We start from the raw sequence: 17,778 nt of genomic DNA on the forward strand, positions 1-17,778 counted from the left end.
AGGATAAGCTTGTGGATAACTTTGAAGAGGAACTCAATAGTTGCCCACATAGTAATTTTGCTAGCATTACCCCCTTGATCCATAACTATGACCCATCAAAACAACATGTTAGCATGAGATATGAGAGTTTATTAAGAAATTAAATATTGTTTCTAGACAAAAGCTATAGTATTGAATGATACCAAGAAATACAAAGTCTCACACATTATTTTTTATAAAACAAATTTAACACTCAATGCGACATTCAAAATCAATTAGTTAACATGATAATTCACATGCACACATTCACATGCTATCACAAAAGTACGGTTAAATGGTACGAAATAGTCCATGCATGAAACAGTACGAAATATAAGTGTCTTATTTTTATTTGTTAGAGATTTAATGAAAAAAAAAATTAAAAAAATCATGGAACATTGATTGATTTAAACTTTTGTACATTTCATGTGAGATAACGTTCGTACTATTCAACAATTTCCTACCACAAAATACAAATACATGTTATGTAAAACATTTTTAACATCAAACCTAAGAAATTACCAATACTAATATTGTAATTGTAAGCCTCACATTTTCTGCGATGACCGCACCCAAATATGATGTAATTACCATTAGGCTAATGACTCTCCTCAATATCCGAATGAGGGACTTTAAAGATTGTGAGAATATCCTGATAAACTTTAACTCTATAAGCCCACACTATCCACTATGTCATTGAAGTTATTTAGTTGATATAAAGTTTAATTTTTTGGTATTGTAAATTCATTTTTCAATTATTCTTGTAGATTAATAAATTTATTTGTATTTATTTTAATTTTTATCTATAATTATTAACTAAAATAAAATATTGTAAAACATTTTATATTCAACTAAATTTTTTATAAAATTGTTATTTTTAATTATTATTGTTCATAAAATATATTTCAAAATAACCAATTTAATAAGTAAATAAATTTAAATATAATTATCAATATAACATTTATTTTAATAATAAAATTAAAAAATATACTTTTATATATACTAAAAGTACCCCTTAAATATATAGGTTTCTTTTTCCTAAATTATACCTTCTCTCTTCCCATTTATTTTTTTATTTAAAAAAATTATTAAAATTTTAAAGTTAAGAAGTCGGGGTTGGAGAACCCCAACTTCGGTTTGGTTTTGTTTTTTGTAATTTATTTTTTTGTATTAAATTTTGATTTTTTTAAAAAATAATTTATTTTTGTTAATATTATTATTTTGTTTTTTAAATAATGAGAATTTTTTGTTTAATAATTTATTAACAATTCCTATATATAATTTCACAATTTCGCAACACATCACACAAAACAACATCCTCACAAAAGTAACTTTTGTTCCTATTTCTTATAGTCTTCCCATTCACATCCCCCAAACACACCCATGACTCCACCTAGAAAAATATCAACTGTCGTCCATAGTGATGAACCTAATATTTATATACATGAGTTTATTACGTTAACACAATTTATTCCAAAAATTAACAGTTGTATCCCTAATCGTGCAATAGAGATAATTGTTATATCGTGTCTCTATTTTATTTAATCATGGCCAAACACATTTTATTTAAGCACATTTACATGATAATGACGATCTTAAGGGCATGCTAAAAACAATTGTCCAAAATCCATAATTGAATTATGCCAAAATTTTATGTTGTTACTGAGTTTATTCCTCAACCACAATCACCGTTTTCACAACCACAACTATCGTCTCCACAACCACAATTATCGTCTCCACAACCTGAACTCAACTAGTGTCTTCATACAACAACAACCGTGAAACACATGACGCTCTTGACATTTATACTTCATACATACAACTATTATCCTAACATGATTCTTTTTCTTGTGCCCAACAAACATCTTTTAACCAACAAAATTATCATCCATCACAATATTTTACAACCTCACCCTTGTCATAACAAGCACAAACACAAACATCAAACTCAAATGAACATCTCATCACTAATCCCATTATACGATTTCACAAATAAAATATGGATGATTTTAGTGAGCATGGGGATCAAAAGTTGTTTCATCACAACAATGACCAAAACAATGATGAGGGTATTGTCGTACTAACGTCACCTCCGTTGCAATATCACCAACTTAGGTGTTGAACCTGTACCACCTATCACAATACATTGATCAACATCATTTCATTTAACAACAAAGATCGAGTACAACCACTAACTGATGCACTTGAGGTTGGCATGATTTTCAATGAAAAAGCACAATGTATTTAAGCAATCAAAGAATATAATATTAGAAATCATTTTGATTGCAAAACAATATATTCTGACCAGAAAAAACCAAACTTCATGTCTAAATCACATGAAAATAGTTGTGCATAGAGCTTAGGCGCATGCAATTCAAAGACGCCCAAGAAATGAATTATCAAGAGTATTGTAGAAGGGGAGACAAATTCAGCGTGAGGGTTTTTCCTGAAGAATCTTAGAAGTTACTCCGCAGAGTAACATTTCTCTCATTTATTTTTCCTACGCCACATTACACAAATTCTTTTCGCGGTAACCCAAATTACAAACATTTGAAGAAACCACTCATGCAGGCCCGGTGATAATCTATAATATTTTTTTCGTTAAACTATTTTAATTCAAACTTCATAATGTATTAAATTGATTGAATATTTATAGGGTACGCATACACAAAGAAGATGCACTAGCAGCATATTGGGGACATATCCGTGCGAATAAGTCAAGTGCACCTGAATAACTTGATCAGTTACCCAAACAATATATATTTGGTACAGTACTTCGATGAGGGGAAACATTGGGGACATATAACTACAAATTTGTTTGAGTTGGTCAATTTCATGTTCAAATTGTCAATGTCATCAGAGGAGACGTACTTCAAGACCACAATTTTTTTTGCTATTAGAGGCCAACAAACCCACCCAGGCAATGATCAACTCCAACTCGCAGTATTTCGAAGTTGTCTCGGAGGCCATGAATAGTTATCAACAATAATCAAATACACACATTGTTAACGAATTCGACAAACATAACCACACATTCTTTATAACAGAGACCCAAGTCCCACTTCAAACACTCAAACCACCTGAAAGGTTTAGGGTCATGTTACAATCCCAAAATTATGATTGTAGTGAATATCAGACTAAACACTTACCGTGTTCTCATGCAATGACTGCATGCAAATCTATTAATATTGATCCAATGAATTATGTGCAGACACTATTTGTACAAAACAACATTTTGGAAGTCTATGACAACTCCTTTGGTTTACAAACACATGAATTAACGTGGCAAAAATATGAAGGAGATAAGTGGGGTCCGATTTCAATTCGCATTCCTTGTTGAGATGGAAGATGTGGAATCTGTCGACAACCCATAACAGAAAAAACTATCCCAACATACCTTCATCTTCAACCTTTCCTTAAACAAATATTATTGTTTATTTTATTTATGATGTAATATATTTTTGTACAAATAAATTGTTAAACAAAAAATATTATCATTTTTAAAAATAAATAAATAATATAAACAAAAAAATTATATTTAATAAAATAATAATATTAAAAAATTTAATTATTTTTTAATGAAAATGATATTTAAAAAACAAGTGAATTAATTTAAAAAATAATAATTTTTTAAAATTAAAAAAAAATATTTTAAAAAAATAAATAAATAAAAAAGGAAACGAAACCAAGGAGGAGTTGGGTTCATCAACCCGACTTCTCTCCACACTTTAAAGAAAGGTTTAGTTTAGGAATTATTTTTGTTGGAGGTGTATTTTGGAAAAAATAAGAAGAAAGAAAGTGTAGTGTAGGGAAAAAGAAAAAACCCAAATATATACCATTAAATCGGAAGTGTAGAGAGATGGGGAAAATAGGCAAATGTTGGATGCATCTCCAACAAAAGTCACCTATCTCGCAAACTTTCACCTCAACTTGCTAGTGACATAGTTAGCTATTTTGTACCAATTGAAAATGATTACTACCACTCTGTAAGTGTCATATAAGCTATCATAGCCGAACCAAACCTAGTCGTAGTCAAATGTGATTCATAGACGAAGAGAGATAGCAAATATTTTGATCTTAACCTAGTAACTGGGTTCCACAAATAAAACGGGTATTTTTTATATGAAGGTAATGCTAATGCATGATTAAATGGCAGCATATGTGCATTAGAAGGGCTATCACCAGCAACATAACAGATCAACCCATTACAGGAACCAATAATGTGATGCTCCTTGGATGGCTGAACAATGGTACCGGTGGATCTTAAATAAGGTGCTGGCATTTTTCTGTTACCTCTGAAGATGCAATTTCACGAAGCTTGCATGGGAGGTCAAGGATTTTAAGGACTTGGACACACACCTGAATCGAACTAGAGATTCACAGGAAGCCATGTCACGATTTCAACAATGAGGTCCATACAAAGGATTGACAGCGGCAATGGCGGCTGCTGCGTCATATTGTGACAATTCTGGTTTTTGGTTATATTTGCCATGCAATTTGAACTGCTTGTTCCTTTGAGGCGAGCATGTTCTTATATTAATGAGTATTAGATTCTTGCTTCCATCTCTGTGTCAGTTATTGAATATTGATTGTGGGAACCCATGTGTGCGATTTCGTGGCAAAAAGATTGGATTGGTGCGAAGGAGGGAATTATACAATTGAGTAAATTTTCAATTGGTTTTAGTTAAAATTCCAAAATGATAGGTTTTTTTTATTCATTTTTTATTATTATTCAGAAATGATAGGTTATTCAAATAGATATAGATAATTCATCCTCAAAAATAGATATAGATAATTCTCAAACATTTGACATTAACATATTACTTGTTTAGTCGCAATCAAACATTTGAACTTCAGACAAGGACTCAATTACGACCTTGGGGCAATTTTCATACTGTCCCTAACGCGAATAATATCTTGCTAATCATATATGAATTGTGATAGAACAAATCAGGAGAGAAGAATCCTACCACACCAGAGTTTTGAAACGAAAACTAAACCACAATAAGATTATTTCAATTGCTAACATGGTGAAACACTACGTTCCCAGTCAGATGATGCGCAAGGAAATTAGATGCATTTCTTACTATTGATATCATACTATGACAAAGAACATACAGACCTTACAACATTTTGCATCAATTGACTAGGTTGTTAATAGAGCAGCGCATGCTAACCAACCAGCCAAGTGACTTTTTCCTTTTCAATGGAAAACCAACCACACTGATTGGTCTGTCATTCCCAATGAACCTCCCTCAAATTATGTTGCTTTCTCAAAACCACCAGCTATCTGCATATGCAGCCATCCCGGCTGTGATCCTTGAGCATATCCCCTGGCCGGTTGTGATCCAAATATTATTCCGGCAAGGTCAAATGGCTGAGTGCCAACCTGAACCAACAAAATAGCTGATCAAAATCACAGTATTATGAAAATAAACAGTCCCAAAAAACAATGATGTGTTAAAGATATGTTCTAGGTCTAGCTAACAATACTTAGACGAACATATTGCCCCAAGAACATCACACTCTATGATTCAATGAAATCCATGCGAGTCTTAGCCCCGATTTAGTTCATCCTACATAACATAGATTTGACTCGATCATAAAGAATGTGTTGAGAAGAGTGAGTCAAAGAGAGCATAACTAGCTCTTTTCTTGTCCCAATTGAGATTACTTTCAATGAATAAAAAAAGCCATGCTGCATTTGCACCTAGAGGTATATTTGTACAAGTATAAACGAAAAAGTGTAAGTAAAAAAAAAAAATGATCGTAGAATAAATTTGAAGCCAAAAGTAGTAAATTCATTATTGGCTCACATTACTTGCATAGAAAAGTTAATTTTGCTGTCACTTGGAAAAGCTCATTAGGCATCTTCACTGATTGACTTTTTTTGGCATAATTCATTTTGTAGTTAATTCATTAGAAAAAAACTAATTTTATTTTTCTCTTAATCTTTCAAATAACACATGCCAAAAGACCATAGATAAGTAACCAGTTTGCAAGAATCTCTAAATTCTTTGGGAAGGAAAATCAATATTAATAACGAGAATAGAAAATTTCATGAATGATGCAGAAAACTGTGCAGAAATCATACACAAAAAATGGACAGTAAAAGCCAAAGATATAATTCATGAGCAGCAACACCAGATAAACATGAATCCCAAGGAAGTTAGCAATTAGTAAACCAAGATGCAGATCTGCTGTGCAGGATAGTGAGAGCTTGCAGAACATTTTCTAGAATCAAGTAAATATACTTAGATACTTGACAACAGGATTCACTTGAGCTGAGGATTCATGCATCTCTGTACAATGATACATGTAGATCACTGTATAGTGATAATGATAATTTACATTTACATGAAACCAATCTGGATGACAATCAACAAGGTCAAAGGACTATGGGTTCACAGAATTCACAAAAAGATTCAACTCATTTTCTTAAGTCTCTTCTACTCGGGAGGCTTTTAGACACCCAAAAAAGTTTGCAATGTTTGGATAACTTACAATAACTGCCACCCGTGCTGGAATCAGACATTCAAAATCACAATTTCAAATTGATCCGGTGCTGTTGCATCATTATATTCTTTTGGTTGGAAAATGAATTTTACCATATCATTGCAATTTCTATCAATCTTAATAATTTATGTTTTGTTTTCCCACTACCTTTATTCTTTCCTTATCCATGTACGATACACATCATAGCTTGCATCGATGTACACCAAACCAGCACTGGGCATTTCCTGGGTATTCTAAAACGCCAATAATACCCCACCATGTAACATTTTGCTTAAGATTTTCTAAATGGAATGAATTATGAACGGCTTTGGCGTTAGATTAGCATACTTATGTCAATGCACTTACTTCTTTTGAAGGAAAACATTCAATAGTAGGGCTCATGCTCAATCTCGAATTAACTGCCTCAAGCTTCATAGAAAGGAACTGCAAAAAAACAAAAAACAAAAAAAAGTTATTTTGCACAGAATTAGTGTATCAAATCATTCAAAATCATGTCAAAATATTTAGATAGACGTTCACATGTTTGGTCTCATATTTAGAAATTAATTTTGAGTCGAAAATCGATTATGAATTAAAGCAATTTAAAGTATTTTTTGTGTTGGATTAAAAGTTTTATATCGATTTTCATTTCTAATTTTTGAAATAAAAACATAAATCATTTCACTTTTAAAATTTATTTTAATCAACATCAATTTCATTAAAAAAAAATCAGTTAATTTTGTAAAAGTTGTTCAGCTAAGCACACAATTAGATTCATTTCAGTGGCGGAGGATAAAAGCAGGAAAGAGCATTGAGAGACAGAACAGAAGGATGGATGAAGAAGATACCCACCTCAACCTGATGCTGCAGTGACTGGATATAATTAATTATCTCATCCAGCACAAGTGCTTTACCAATTACCTAAACGGAAAAATTACACAATAACACGAAACGAAACAAATAATTAAATAAAAATGGAATAAAATTTAGCACCGAAGAAACTGAAATATCATGTTTAGTTATACCTTGTTGCAGCCGGGAACTATATCTTGAAGAATTTTCATCCTCTCACTGATCTTTTCTCTCCTAGCCTGCCAAAACAAGTGTAAACAACACTCTTTCAAAGGTCATTGAAGATATGAAGAGAAAGAGAGAGAGAGAGAGAGGTGAATTGTGAATTACTCTCTCAGCGAGACTGTGGCTATCGGTGGCTTGGCCTCTTCTAGCTCGCACGTGTATATAGTCTTGCTTAGGTGGCTGCTCGGAAGAACTAGGTTTCGCCGTTTGTTCGGGTAACTTGTTACCGGCTACTGAAGTCGCGTCCACTTCACCCGCCTTCAAGGCACCGTTTTGATCCTGGGATCCTGATCCTGATGATTTGATATGTTTATTGCTGCCACAATCAGTCTGTTCGAATCCCAAACAGAAGAGGGTGTGAGAAATGGATTAGAAATAATTGAAATGGTGGAAATGAAGAGAGAAAGAGGAAAGAACCGAGGGGGAGAGGTGTCTCTTGTTACTGGGAGTGTGGTCTGTGGGAAAATGAGAGGGCCAAATCTCGGACAAGGAAGGGTTAGCGGAAGAGAATGTGGAGTCGTTGATGAGAGGAGGTTCCATTGAGATTCATTCAATTAGGCAATTAGCTAAGCTACTACCATTGTTTTGTTGGGTTTCTTCGTTTTCGTAATTGATTTAATAATGAGTTGCCAATTCAGATATGACGATGGATGTGTGAGTGTGAAAGGTTAGTTTCCGATATTTTCTGCCTCGGCCCGGACTGGGAGTGGGAGCACTGAACAGCAAAGGCAAAGGCAAAGGCTGTGTGTGACTGTGGCCTACTGCGCCTACCGTGCTACTTAACTATTTCTTCCCACTTTTATCTCATCCCATCCTCCTATCTTTTTTAAAACAAATATTTTACGTGTCATATTCTACCCCTTTCCTTTCATGCACGAATTAATTTAATTCAAATTAAATAACTCTTTTTTATTTTATTTTATGAAAGGTATTATATGATTTAATTTGTTGGCTCTCTTCCTTGTATTCCCAATTATTAAGATATATATATATATATATATATATATATATATATATGATGGGTTAGATTATGATCAATGTTTCTTATAAGATTTAAATTAATTTGTTTGAGTAGGTTTGATTTAGTGTATATTTGATTTGTAGTTGAAATTATTGTGACAAATATTTTAATATAAATCTAACGTGTAAAAATAATTAACACAAAATAAATAAGATTGTTGGTGGGTTGGTTTCAATCGATTTTTATTAAATTTAGGATTCAATTCAATCAAATTTGATCGGTTTAGTTTTCATAATTTTTTTTTGGAATTTAACCAAACTCATTCATGATCGATTTGATTTGGTTCAGGTCAACGAGTTACTCATTTAAATTTGATTTTTTTTCTTAGAATTATTGTTTTATATCATGATTTATCTAAATATTCAATATAATTAACACAATATTATCAAATGTCTGAAAATAATAAAATTGATTCATTTAATATCATAAAAAATAATATTCTAAAATAGACTAATACAAATTAAAATAAAAAATTCTTTAACGAGATTTGCTATAATAATTTGAATCACAACTATTTCCTATAAATTAATTTCTTACAATAAATTTTATTCTAACCAGATTTGTTGCAACCAGATTTAATAAAACAAATAAATAAAATATAATCCATTAATATTATAAACATAATAAAAAAAATAAATATAAAAAAGTTAAACAAATAACAATGTACTTGAGAGTAATATCTTAAAAAGTTTCACGGTTGTCGTTCCAACACTTGCAATCCCAATGTTAATCTAAAAATTTTGATTGGTTTGATTCAGTTTTGATCGGATCTATAAATCTAAATATGTGATCCAACCCGTACATGAACAGTTTTAATCGATTCGGTTTGATTTGGACTCAAATACATAAATAATCTAACCCAAAGTGTTCAAATCGATCTAAGTTAATTCAGATTCGTAGGTAACTCATAACAGTGAAAATTCCTAAAAATAAAGATGATAATCCGTCTAATAAAATTACTTTTACTTTAAACATAACCTTACAATCGTAAGACAACACATGCTCTTAGTTTGTGCCTACCTAACACATTATTAAAAATTATCCGATTGAAAAAGTCTCTAAAATTGTTGTCACCCTAGATAGAATGAGTGTACTCACATGGCGGGGTAATCCTGAGCAAAAGGAAAAATGTTGAAGTTCCACATGAAGTAAAATTACTGTCAAGATAAACTATATAAATGGAAGTGTAGGCATGAGTGTCGAATAGCTTTGACTTATTTTTTGCATTCATGACTTTCTTCCTGGCTTCTTCTCTTTGAATCGTAGAGCAGACAAACAATAATGACAGGAGTTCCGGGGACATAAGAATATGACTATGAAGATCTTCATATTCAGGACCAGGACTTGCTAGCAATTGGAAAATTTTGTCTTCTTCAACACATTTACAAAGTATAGCAGCATCAACAGTGTGTGGACGGTGCACCTCAAGTTCATTCCACCTTCTTTTTAGATTGCCAAGTAATTGAACAAAGGGTTTACCTGATTGTTGCAAGTTGACAATGTCTTGTTGGAGTTCAAAGATGCGAGCAGAGTTATATTGTTGACCATACATATCACGAACTGTGGTCCATAGTTGCGTAGCAGAATCTGAATAGCTGAAAATCTCAGCAAGATGTGGGCTCATGGAATTAAGAATCCATGATCGCACTTTTTGGTCTTTGGACAACCATGATTCATGATAAGGAGATGCTTCATCTGGAGGAGAACTATTCTCATCAATGAAACTCAATTTAGATCTTCCACCAAGAGCAAGAGTTATGGCTTTTGACCAAGGAAGGTAATTGAACTCATTTAGTACAACAGAGCTCAATCATTGATTAGGATTAGACTCAAATTCTATTCCAACAGCCACACTAGTGGAACCTGTAGCTACTGCAAAAGGCACACCAGGAAAACTTGTAGCTCCTGAAGGCAATATATGCGAAGAAGAATGATCTTCTGCCATAGTTTGGCAAGAAGAAAAAAAATCAAACAAAAGGAACAACCCCTCTTGATACATGAGAATTTAAATACTGTGTCATGCTTTTAGACATGTATTCTGTGCCATTACCAGAACGAAGGATTTGGATTTTGCTGGAAAATTGTTTTAAGACAAGCATGTGAAAAACCTTAAAAACATCCATAACCTCTTCTTAATATTTGATCACTCGCACGTGTCCATTGTTGCAAACAATGGGAAATGTATGTTAAGATGTTTCTTATTGTCCAAATAATTTACATAGTTTATAACTTTTTACCTATCATTTATGTTAATGTACAGAGTGAATTATTGCCCTCCCATGCTCGGGTCAATAAAAAAATATTGATTCAATTGTTGATGAGATAAATTGCACTTAATCGAAAGTTTATGACAACATATAATATATTAAATGTTATGATGAATGTCTTGATTGTTACCTTACCTAAGATATCTCCAAAATTAGCCTTATGTATTTATGTTATTATGTATATATATATATATATATATATATATATATATATATATATATATATATGAAACTCGTGTATGTAAATAAGCAAATTAAGAAAAAGAGACTGAAGCGTGTCAAGTAACTAGAAGAGGGCAGGACACGAAAGGGGATAACAAACAGCCAAAGAATAAAATATAACCATTCTTTTTCTTGTTTGAGAAAATTTCAAAGGCAAATGGAATGACCATGCTATCTTCTTTTCCTTTTGGACTTGATTATCCTTCATTCAGTTCGAACCATACCAGTTGTCAAAGGACTCAAGGCCTAGTCCAAGGTTCCAAATTTTGCTTGGTCAATTGGTGGCACAAGTTTTCAAAATATTAGTCGCTTACATTACATATCAATCAGTTGGATAGAAATGAATAGACCCTTGACTTGATTCTTCTTGTTATATTCATATTCCTACTTTGTATGGTTAGCATTTAGCAGAGTGATATCTTTGATGGGGTATGACAAAAATTAGCATGCAATAATCTACCTGTAAATATGCAGTTTCATATACATAATGAAATGAAGAGAAAATAAATAAGTTAAAAAAGTTATATTTTCCTTATAACACAGTATGATATTCTTAAAAATGGAATAACTTCTAGTAGATCGAATAGCAGTTTCCTTATAACACAGTATGATATTCTTAAAAATGGAATAACTTCTAGTAGATCGAATAGCAGTTTTCTAGTAGTGTCTGTATGTAATTTTTTTTTCCTTCAAATAGACAAGTGTTTTTTTTTATCAATGATATATTCTAGCCAAAATAATACTGAATTTTCATATTTACCAAGATTATGATATAAACAACTTACATTTATTATCGTGAAGTTCTTAAAAGATACTACTTTTATATAGTGGTTTCCCCCACCGAAAAAATATATATAAAACCAATTAAATACGTTATTAGTAGATTTGGGTAATTGACTTTGGGCGACATTGTACTCATAGGAGCACCAACCCAGGATTAACGTGTGCATGAAATCATTGTTATCCTAATTGCAATGATGTTGGGTCATTTCCTTCATTGCAATTTGAAAGAACCATAATATCCTGCTTCTAACTTTTACCTAACATTGCTTAATTGAGGTCTTATGTTGAATATGATTCCAAAAATCGGACCCTATAAAAAATTCTCCTCTCTACCAACATTCATGAGAACCGCAACAAAATGAGGACCCCTTTTAGTTTGCAAAAAGCTCGAAATGAATCATTAACAAAAGTTAAAAATAAGATAAATTAACAAGAAAATATAGGATTTGCATCCTCTTACAATTAATTAATTGTACTGCATAAAAAGGTACGTAGCTGTGGAAAGCAAAAATTAATTTAATGGTTGAGGGACTTCTTCAATATAAAAACGATGGGGTAAAGTCTAATTAATTATTGAAAAGAAATTCAAAACACCAGAATGATGTGTACCCCCTTTATGCTGCACAAATCATCAGCCACCAGAGGATTAGATTAGATTCTACCACAATTTTTCTTTGTCGTTTATCTTAGATCTCATTCTTTGTATTTTGTTTTGCACATAATTCGAAACAAAGCTAATCGAAATCCAACATTAGATTGCCTCTGCTTTAACCATCAAATTCATCTTTGCCGGTGTTTGAAATCCCATTTCATATTACTTGGTAAATACTTAAATATCAGAGTTTAATTTGTTATATATACTTTGCCGTGCACTGCTTAAGGGAAATCTAATTTCATATTGTTGTTAGAATAATTTATTATTTATGTACTCTAATTTAGATTTTTAGTTAGAAAAATAAAAGAGCAGATAAGTTATTTATACTATCAGTTAATAATTAATAACCTGACCGATAAAAATGATGATATTTAAAAGTCATTATAAACATTAATTAAGTTCAGTTGATAATGCCAAAAAAAAGGAAGTTCAGTTGATAAGGAGAATTCATTTAAGGAAGAAAAAAACTCTCATAATATCTACAATTTATTAACAAAAATTCATCCTATTGTCTTGCTTAAAGAATATTAAATTCATTAATTACAATTGAGACTAATAGGCATTAATTGATTACATCCCTACTGCAATAATATTAATAATAATTGACCATACAGTGAGTGTTATTTTTTTCAATGTATTTTTAGTATTTTTTTAGAGAATATTTTTAGTATCTTAAAATATGCCAAAAATTTATTTTAGTTTCTTTAAGAAAATAATATGATTTTAGTTTATATATTTTAACAGAAATATATGTTTCTTGTCTCTAATAAAGTAATAATTAACTAAAACTACATCACTTTTAACAAATATGAAAAAATAAAATACCATTTAAATTTGTATATATTTTATCCGTTCTTTTTCTTATCATTTGTGTGACGCGGAAGGTGTTCAGTGTAAGGAAAGATTTGATCCTAAATTTGAACCTAGAACAAAATGCCCAAGTGTCTCTGCCAGTTTGGTTGATTCGATGTTATACGACAATAGTTGACCATAACAAAATGTTATGCGTCGATGCACTTTACGCAACCACTTAATTAAAATTATTGTCCATTGAGTACTCCATCTTAGAGATCTAAAGTTGAAATTCTATTGGGACCAACTCCAACTGAAATAGAACTTGTTAGAAGAGAATATTATCTCAATTTGCAATTTTCAACCCCAAGTTATTAAGATGTAACTAAAATACTCTTTTCAAAATGTTAGTATAAACTAGTAAATTATTGTGAGTTTACTACCATAATGTCCACACATCTACTTTTTTTTTTAAAGGAGTATTTTAGTGATTTAACTATGATTTTCTTAAAATATATTTTATTAAAATGCTTCTGCACACATTAATAATATGAAATTAGAGTTATTTTTTGAAAGGAAAACAATATTCCCATTAATAATTACTAAAATTTAATTTAATATATAAATACTCTTTTTAAAATAAACCGGTGATTTATTATTTTTTTATAAATTCACAATATATTTATTTAAATTTAATTAGAATGCACTAATGATTTATGAATAAAAAATTAATATACTAATCATTTATATAATGTTTACACTATTAATTAATCATAAATCGTTATGTATCATAAAAATAATTACTTCAAAAGTCATTTTTAGGATAATTTCTAATTGGTAAACAGGTTGACATTTTTTATATTGACAGTATAAAAAGCTTAAACTATTTTAGTAACATTCATAAAAATAGTTTATTCAATTTTTTATGGTACCTGGTTATTATAAAATATATAGTTACTCGTAGCCAAGTTATCAGGTTCAAAATTACCTCTATTTTTTTCTTTCTATTTCCTTTATTACTAAGATTTTGATAAAATAAATAAAACGGAAATGGTATATATCAAATGGAGAGTAACAACTATTTTTTTCAAAGCTTAATAACCAAAGAAAGGAAGTAAAAAAGAAATAAAATAATATTTTCTCAATGATCAGTTTCAAATATTTGTTCCTAGGATTTTTATCCATGGTAATTATTGCTCTATATTTGTATGGGTTGAGTGTGAACATCCTTTTCTTGAGTTGATGTGTCAATGAAATTGATAATTTATTTGTTCATTATTAACAAATATTAACCGTAAGTTTATTTTAAAAAATTGTTAATGAAAATAATTTAAATCCATAATCTTATTTTTCTCCCTCTAGTTATTAAGTCAATTTTAATTTTTTTTTCTCTAATTATTTGGTAAATTTTATAACTTTTTTTCTCTTTATTAAATCAATTTTATAAGTTGACGACCACAATCCATGCTATGGACACCGAGTTGGTGGCAATGATAAATGCTACCCCAGATTGTGAAATGTGGAGCACTTGAGAGAGGTTGAGAAGTTTCCAGGCTCAGTATAGCATTATTGCCTATCTGGTCAATTATGAAATCTTTTGCCTACATAACCATCACTCGCCATTACCCAAAAGTGATAATTAGCCAAGCAAAATTAAATAACCCCGCGAAAGACTCTGTTTGCCATGCCCAATTAAAGTTTTCCAATTTCAATATTTCATGTGCCCCGCGGAATACCGGAATAATTAAACTAGCTAGCTATTGGTTTTTCCGTGTTCATTGAGCTTTAGGTTATATTTAACTAAATTAACTTATCTGAAAAGATAATTGGTACTTGAAAATATATTTTATTAAATTAAAATATTTGTTAAAATCAACCGTTAAAATAACTGAAAAATATAAAACAATAAAAAATAATAAATTATTTATTTATTTAAAAAAGTAACAAGAAAAATTAATAAATATATTAAAAATAAAAGTAAAATAAAAAATAAAAAAAATCAAAAGCTCACATTTTAAAAAATATTACTTCAAGTAACATTTTAAAAAATATTAAAAATTATTAAAAAGTTACTTAAAAAAAGTTTATTTACCAAACAATTAAAATTATATTTAATAAAATATTTAAGTTTCTAACTTTTTTATTAGCTGAAAATCTTAGTTATTCAGTAAATAAATTGTTTTTAGTATTTTCTCATTAGCATATATTATTTTTTTAAATATTATTTGAAGTAGTGTTTTTTAAAACGTTAGTTTGTAACTTATAATTTTTTTATATTTTTTTTCAGATTTATCCTAAATATTTGTATTCATTTTTCTTGTTATCTTTTTTAGATAAATCATTATTTATTATTTTTTGTCATTTTATACTTTTCAACTACTTTAATAATTAACTTTATCGAATATTTATATTTTAACTACCAATTAATTTTTTAATTTTCAACTACCGATTAATTTTTTAGCTTTCAATTAGTTTTTCAACTTTCAACTATAATTTTATAAACATAATTAAAATAAATTTTTTTCGACTAATAAAAAAAAACTAAAAATGAACTCAAATGTATTGTGAAACATAATCTTAATTTTACACACTTGATTGAATTTTGAATAAGCTGTTTGGATTGGAACAAGCTTCCTAAGTCACAAGTCAATACTTTTCCAGCACATTCTAAAAGCACATGCCTTAGCATCAAAAGTGATGTACTACTACTACCCATGCTTAATGGCATTTTCCACGGTTCCATCGGATTTTAGGGTATGTTTGAGTAAACTTTTCTATAGGAGAACTAGAAAATAAGAAGAAAAAATAAAATAAAATTTTCTACAAATTAAAATTAACTCTCGTTTAGTTAAGTATTAAGTAATTTGTAGACGTTTTCATTTTTTAAGAAGATATATAAAATAATTTTTACAAATTAACTAATGAAAATTTAATTTTAATTCATAGAAAAGTTTATTTTTTTATTCTTATTTTTTTCTCATAGAAATGCTTCTAAAAAACTCGCCAAACAGGACTTTAGTTCTTTTAAATTATTTATAAAAAAAAAAAGTAGATAAGACACAACATTCGGTCATTAGTCTTATATTTTACTTGTTATCATTAAAATTTGAGGGCTTAACCATCTTGGTCTCAGCAGTATCATTAATCGATTTCCTATTAGAATTGATATATATTTAGGAGCGTTAAAAACAAATTTATGACGCCACAAATTTTTATTTGAAAATTTAGCCCAAGTTAAAATTCACCCCTGCGTTGTATCTGAGCATTAATGTGGCTTTTAAAATTATATGAACGACTTATGCAGCGATGTGAGTTAATTCATACGAATTGGTTTAATCAACAGAGAATCAGATATCATTCAATAATGTTCTACAAATGTTTTAGATCCATTCTCTCTATTTTTAAGGGAAGGCCTATTACTATCTTGCTTTGGCTTTTGGCACGTACTTCCCCTCAAAGTTTTTTTGTAAAAAAAAAATAAAAATTGTAACTTGGGTGGAAGAATCATAACCTTATGCTTAATCAATTTTTATTAAATCAGTTGAATGTCCTTATCACTATAACCGACCCAGAAAAGAGGATTTGATCAATTTGATTGTGACGTTACTCAATCAATGGAGAGGAGATAGCGAAATTGTAAGAAGAAAATCAGTTGTCCCTGATACGTGGCAATTAACAGGGAATGATGCTTGCAAAATGTTGGTATCAATTTCTAGACTATATTATAAACTATAAAGTATATGTGAATGTCCCAGACCACGATGAGGAATGTGACTCTGTGAGTAACCTGAGTCCAAGTTTCTGGCCCTAAATTCTATAGTGTCTTTCTAAAGAAGGACATCCTCAAAGATAAGATTGCCAAATATGGATTGAGATTTAATTCTATCATGCCAAATGCCAAGCATGGTGTCGAGCAAACGAGAAAGTTCAAAAGAAGTAGCTCACTAATAAATTTAGAGAGTATTATCAGGACAATAATTAAAATAAAATTATAGATAAATATTCATTTTTATTTTTCAATGTGTAATTTATTGATAATTATGTTTCTAAAATATGAAAATACAAAATTTAGTTTTTGAAATAGTAAAAAATGCGATAAATATATCTCGTTTGTCACCATTAATAAAATAGCCTACATGACATATAAAGACAAATTTGTTATTGGTCATCTTTAATTGTCAGTATAGGAAAATATTTGTTATATAATATTTCTTTGACTTTATATAACGGAAATAGACATTGGTGTAATATAATTCTCCCAAAATTTTGTTACAAATATTATAATTTTTTTAAAATTATAATAATTAATCACAATCTATTATTAACGACCGAATATATTTGTCGTACATTTTATACTTTTAAAGACTAAATTTTACATTTTTATTTTTCAGACATGCATTTATTAGCAAAGTGGGAAGATAAAAAGTAAAAAGATATTATTGACAAAT

At 29.8% G+C, this 17,778-nt stretch overlaps 1 protein-coding gene across 1 annotated transcript; it reads right to left on the reverse strand.

Moving 5' to 3' along the window:
* Positions 1-4,919: 4,919 nt before the first annotated feature.
* On the reverse strand, positions 4,920-8,370 carry LOC114394229 (transcription factor bHLH79-like). The gene is made up of 6 exons (XM_028355894.1): positions 8,008-8,370; positions 7,696-7,920; positions 7,539-7,604; positions 7,366-7,434; positions 6,880-6,957; positions 4,920-5,407 (listed from the first exon to the last, which is right to left on the reverse strand). The coding sequence occupies exons 1-6, from the start codon at positions 8,128-8,130 to the stop codon at positions 5,279-5,281; spliced, it is 690 nt and encodes a 229-aa protein (XP_028211695.1). The 5' UTR covers positions 8,131-8,370; the 3' UTR covers positions 4,920-5,278.
* Positions 8,371-17,778: the final 9,408 nt, after the last annotated feature.

This window comes from Glycine soja, chromosome 17 (assembly GCF_004193775.1).
Source record: "Glycine soja cultivar W05 chromosome 17, ASM419377v2, whole genome shotgun sequence".
NCBI classification, from domain to species: Eukaryota; Viridiplantae; Streptophyta; class Magnoliopsida; order Fabales; family Fabaceae; genus Glycine; species Glycine soja.